Source organism: Mustela putorius, unplaced genomic scaffold, assembly GCF_011764305.1.
Source record: "Mustela putorius furo isolate JIRA1106 unplaced genomic scaffold, ASM1176430v1.1 tig00000174_pilon_pilon_pilon, whole genome shotgun sequence".
In the NCBI taxonomy this organism is placed as follows: domain Eukaryota; kingdom Metazoa; phylum Chordata; class Mammalia; order Carnivora; family Mustelidae; genus Mustela; species Mustela putorius.
Genome location: NW_025421304.1, coordinates 16,686,665 through 16,692,664, shown reverse-complemented (window position 1 = coordinate 16,692,664; position 6,000 = coordinate 16,686,665). Strand labels below are relative to the sequence as shown.

General features: G+C 49.3%; 1 protein-coding gene across 1 annotated transcript in view; it reads left to right on the top strand.

Annotated features, from left to right (window-relative positions):
• The window catches only part of CES1 (carboxylesterase 1), a 29,809-nt gene continuing 23,809 nt past the window's right edge, over nucleotides 1–6,000 (top strand). The window contains exons 1-2 of the mRNA XM_004744203.3: nucleotides 1–130; nucleotides 3,313–3,520. Of these exons, the coding sequence (XP_004744260.1) occupies nucleotides 79–130; nucleotides 3,313–3,520 (260 nt within the window). The 5' untranslated portion in view covers nucleotides 1–78. The remainder of the gene's footprint in view (nucleotides 131–3,312; nucleotides 3,521–6,000) is intronic.

The window sequence follows — 6,000 nt, the reverse complement described above, 5'->3', positions numbered from 1 at the left end:
GGGCAATGGGGCGGGACCCAACAGACTCTTTTAAGTGGTGTAAACAGCTTGAAGCGCTGGAGCTGCAGCCTGTCCACGATGTGGCTCTCCGCTCTGGTCCTGACCTCCTTTGCCACTTCCATAGCTTGGGGTGAGTCCTTCTGAAATAAAACAGTGTGGTGTGTTTGGAAATCCTTGCCCAGGTGCGAGGTGGGAGGTGGACGGGAACGAGGTGGGGGAGATGCGTGGAGAGGAAGGGTATGGCGGGTCCAGTTCTGCTGCAGCCAGTGCCCTCTGGACTTCACCCGCTTGGTGCCCAGCCAGTCCCTGTCAACCTGAGAGCGGGGGGAGCAGGAACACTCCCAGACTGCAGCTGCGTGCTCCCAGAGCAGGGCAGACAGCTAACCTCATGCCTCCTGGATGGGGATTCCAGAGAGCTCAGTTTGTTTTCTGCCTGATTATTCGTCTGTGCATGGCCAAATCAGGGAGAGTGGCTTTGCAGAATATTAACAGGAGTATCCCAGGCTTTCTGCAAGTGGCATCGGGCCTCTTCACCTTTAGGGAAATCCTGTATTACTATAGTAACGGAAAAGCGAAAGTCCTCCAATTTGTTTGGGCTACAATAACAGGGACTAATGGGGAGGTCTTTCCTAAAAGCAAAGTGGCTTAATGCAACTTGCAGAAAGCCCAGGATATGTTGCTTTGTGCCATTTCGGCTTAGGAAAAGTGTCGTAGGAATGCTCCCCATTCGGATGTCAGGCAGGAGACCTGGACGAACTGTGGACCCAGAGAGTGTAGGTTTGAATCCCAGCCCAGCACTTACTGGCCAGCTGTCCTTAGGCATTGTGCCTAAGGTTTCTGTGCCTTGGGGTCCCCCTCTCGAACATGGGAATGACGGCAGTTGTCATTGGGCTGTTGTAAGGATAAAACAGGTTATTTCTAAAGAGCACCTAGTATGGAAAGTGTAAATAAAGAATTTATAAATGTAGGAGTTGTTTTAAAAGGTAGTAGTAGAAGACTTGGTGTGCGGTGAGGCCAACAGATCAGGAGCCAATGGCCAGGACTTGTTACTCACAGCTCCCGGGAGGAGGACGCATGCCCACCACGGTCCTGCACACTGAGGTGATGCTCAAGGTGGGTTAGAAGAGGAGGGAGGAGGGAGGAGGGAGGGATTTCGTGCAAGAGCCCTTATTGTGGTTACCTGGGGAAGGAAGAGGTGAGACAGGATATGCAGGCTCAGGACTGGCAAACTAACCAATTTCAGTGAGTTCTAGGGCACGAAGGCTTCTCACAGTTTTTGGATCTCTGGCCCTGGAGTGATTAGGGCAGGATGGTAGTGGCTTGGCCTGGGACGGCCTGGTAAAGAAGGTGATTGGGGTACAGGCTCTGCACACTGGAAGGGAAGTTGATGCCTATCACTGGAATTGGCTAACTCCGAGAGGGCAGTCCCTCCAGGGTCATCAAGGCCCCAGAGGTCAAGCGTCAAGTGTACACAAAATAAAGCCCATGATTACTACAAGAGCGTAGCAAGGGACCCCAGAATGCATCTATGCCCGTTTACAGGCAGGCAAACGGACTCAGAGAGGGAAATGGACTTGCCCAAGGTCTACTAAAATCATACTCTGGAATCTGTCTGTGGCTTGTGAATGGACAGCCAGGGCTGGGACCCTCAGAACTGGGAAGGCCCAGGCCACTTGTGCACTTCACCTTCTTTCTGATGGTGACTTTGTCAGAAACCTGGGACTGAATGTGAGGCCAGAGGAAGAACCAAAGGAGGAGTGGGTTATTCCCTTACTACCGATTACCTGCTGGCAAGGCCATCCCATTTCCCGCTGTAGAAAGTCCACGCTGGCTCTCTCCATTTCCTCAGCTTTCTCATCTATAAAATGGGCATCTTGTGAAGTTGAATTTAAGTGAGCCAGAATGCAAATCTGGCGCATAGTCAGTGCTCAGCATTCAAAGCTTACCTGTGTACGGATGTCATGTAGCATAAACATTACGTGTGTACTTATGTAACACAACAAATGTGGACTGCTCCTGGAGCCATAACTGCTCTGCCTCTCACCCTGCCCACCCGCTTCCTCACCCTGGCCCCTTGGGCTCCTGTCCACTTCGCCTCTCCTGCAGGTTACCATTCCATTTCCTTCTGTAAGACTAAATCTGGATCACCCTTTCTTGTTCCGCCTGCACACTCTGGGGGAGAGGTTGACCTTTTGTCTGTGTCCACAAGGGAGCAGCTGGCGTGATGCCAGGCTAGAAACCATTTCAGATGAGGAACCATACACACAGAGGCTGCCAGGGCAGGATGAGGGAAGACTTGGAGGAGGGCCATGATCGAGAGTCTGAGGGCCCACTTGCACAGCAGGTGGAGCCAGGACTGGGGTGGAAGGGACAGCCCGGGAGGAAGGGACAGCTCAGTGGGGAAGGACCACCAGCCCCACAAGGACGGGACAGGTAGGAACCAGACCCCAGGCTCTCTCCCCTGCCCCGGAAGCCCCTGCTCAGAATCCCATATGAGATGATACATGTCACTCTTGCATACTCTAGGACTGTTGACTGCTATATGTGTACCCCCAAAGAAAGCCCCAGACCCTAGCCTGGTACTGAGGCCCCTCCCAGGCTTGAACCTCTTTCACAATACAGGCTGCTGTCCGCTCCCCGTTGACTCCCTCTGGCTTCTGTGGGCCCTTCACTCTTCCTCAGGCCAGCCTTGCATTTTGCTCCCAGAGCCTAGCCTCTGCTCTGCCTCACACCTTTATCCCCCATACCCCGCCTTCTACCTCCTGCTGTCAGCCCCCTCCTCCCTCCCACTGCCAGTCCCAGCTCCAAGGGCACCACCTCCACCATGCCACCAATGCGGAGGCCTCCCTGCCTCTTCTGACCCTTGTGGTACTGGTACCTCTCTGGGGACTCCGGCACCTGCCTTCCCACCCAGTAGGGGCAAGTGTGTTTGTAGCTCATGCTCCCTACATGGTTCAGAAATTCTGAGAGGAGGGACAGCCTCTTATTCATGTTCTACACCAGTGTGCAGCTTAGCACCTAAGGCCTACTGGCCAGTTATTTCCAGAAGCTTCTAGGAGTGACAACCAAATGCCTTGTTCCCCTCAGCAGCTCTCCTTCTTGCATTTCTTTTTAACTTGATGCTATTATACCTCCATTTCCAATTGGCTCCTCTAGATAGCCCCAAGTAAGGAATGACAGTTAACCTCAAGCTTAACTGAGGTCCTGAGGGTTTAGGTGACTCATTCAAGGTCCCTGTTCAAGGTGGAGACCCACTGGGAGTCCAGGTCAGACCTTTTGGGCTGATGTGTCCTCTTTCCTCTGGATGTCCAGGGGGGCACCCATCCTCGCTGCCTGTGGTGGACACCGTGCAAGGCAAGGTCTTGGGCAAGTACGTCAGCTTAGAAGGATTTGCACAGCCTGTGGCCGTCTTCCTGGGAGTCCCTTTTGCCAGGCCTCCTCTGGGGTCCCTGAGATTTGCTCCGCCACAGCCTGCAGAGCCATGGAACTACGTGAAGAACACCACCACTTACCCTCCCATGTAAGTTGGCGTCTCTCGGGGGGATGCTGGCCTCAAAGTGATGCAGGAAGCGTCCAGGGCAACTTGCTGAGTGGCTTTGTTCCAAAATTTCCAAGCTGTTGTAAATCTCTTTTTTTTAAAAGATTTTATTTATTTATTTATTTGACAGAGATCACAAGTAGGCAGAGAGGCAGGCAGAGAGAGAGAGGGAGAGGCAGGTTCCCCTCTGAGCAGAGAGCCTGATGCGGGACTTGATCCCAGGACCCTGGGACTATGACCTGAGCTGAAGGCAGAGGCTTTAACCCACTGAGCCACCCAGGCGCCCCATAAATCTTTTAATACCTTCTAGAATAGAGCATTCTAGAGCTCTATTCAACAAACATTTACTGAGCACGTTCTAGGTTTCCTAGGATCCACGAACGATCAGAAAAGTATCCCTACCTTCACGGAGCTTGCATTCTAGCAGGGAGATGGATGACAAAGAAAAAATATGCAAATCAGTCAATAAATTATGCAATACATTAGACCATGATAAGTGGGAGAAAATTAGAAGTTGACCAAGTGAGGGACGTAGAAGTAACAATTCTCCTGTCTGGACCTTTGCCAAAGCTGGGGAGCGGGGGTAGACCTAGAGTTGTGTAAGTGGGGAGAGCTTTGGGGAGTTGACTAAAAGTTCTTAGCTCCCAAGTGTGTCAAAGTACCTAGTCATGAGCAGAGCAATGGCTGGTGTGTCCCAATCACCCTGACCAAGTCGGACAAAGTAGCCAATATCTACCTCCTCCAGATACCTCAGAAGCCTACATATATCCATATGACCTTATTCACCTCAGCAAGGCATTCTGGAAATTTCTAAGGTCTTACTCCTTGCTGCCTTGCCTTCTTTTCTTCCTCCTCCCTCCCTCCCTTCCTTCCTTCCTTTTGTTTTAAAAAATAGTGTTTGCTCTTTTTATTTCCTGACTGCCAATGTAATACATACATATTGCAGAAAAGGAGGAAGTACGGGTAAGGAAAGATAAGAAAATGAAAATCACATACAATTCCTCCACCAACAGAGAGAACTGCTGTTCATATTTTAGATTCTGTTTTTCCAGCCTTTTATCTGTTGGATATTTTCTTCCTTAAAAATAGAATCCATGAGATTTTGCACTCAATTTCAGTGTGTGGGTCCCCCCCCTCTCAATAACCACCACCAACCAACACAGAGAAAAAAATCTCAACACCAGCTGTGTGTCTTACAATTCAACTAATCCCTACACTGCTCTGCCTGGAGATAGTGTCAGATCCTCCAGGTTAAGGACTCGGCCCCACAAGACACTTTCTGCATCTGATGCCAATTACAAGTCCAAGTTGCTATCTATGCTTGACTTTGGCTATAAGTCAAAGGTTCCTATGACTCCCTCCTTGGGTTCCATTAATTTGCTGAGTCACAGAACTCAGAAAACTGGTTTATTCACTACATCACCAGTTCATTACAAAGGTTATTAGGGCATATGAATCAAGAGCCAGATGAAGAGATCCATGGGGTGAGGTCCTGAATAAAGGAGCTTCTGTCCTGGAGTTGGGGGTCCTGCACAGTGGCCATAAAAGCTTTCTGGTTCACCAACTTGGAAACTCGCAGTATCCTGTCCTGTGGTTTTTTAAGGAGGCTTTGTTATGTAGCCATGATTGATGAAACCAGGGGCATTGGCCACCATTCAACCCCCAGCCCCATCTTGCTCCCCAGAGGTCAGGGAGGCAGAACTGAAAGTTTACCGGACGGTTCATGTGACAACCAGCCCCTAGCCTTAAGTGTGATCAAAAGTCACCTTATTAACATAATAAAGATATCTTAATTGTTTCCTTCACATAGGAAATTCCACGGATTTTAGGGATCCTGTGGCTGAAATGGAATGGAGGCCGAATATGTATTTATTATAAATCACAGTATCACATCATACAGATAGTTTGGATGCCTGCTTTGCTCATTTGTAAATCTAGCAGGAATATTATTCTATGTCATTAGATATCACAGCTGGACTTGTAATGGCTGTATTACATTGAGTCTTGGATTATAATCTATTTACCCCATCTCTTCTTTGGGTTCATTAAGTTCTTGATGTTTTTGATAGTACAGATACACTCTGATGAATATCCTGCAGTTAAATATTTATGTATGCCCATGAATATTTTGGGGTAAGTTTGAAGAAATGCCATGAATATGCACCTTCTGTTTACATTTCCCTCCAGAAATGTTCCAGCGACACTCCTTCCATTGATATCTGAAAACCTTCACTCCCCAGATCTTTGGCAATGCTTGGGGTTATTAAAAAATGCTTTTGGGGGGCACCTGAGTGGCTCGGTGGGTTAAGCCTCTGCTTTCAGCTCAGGTCATGGTTTCAGGGTCCTGGGATCAAGCCCTACATCAGGCTCTCTGCTTAGTGGGGAGCCTGCTTTCCGCTCTCTCGGCCTGCCTCTCTGCCTACTTGTGATCTCTCTCTCTCTGTCAAATAAATAGATGAAAT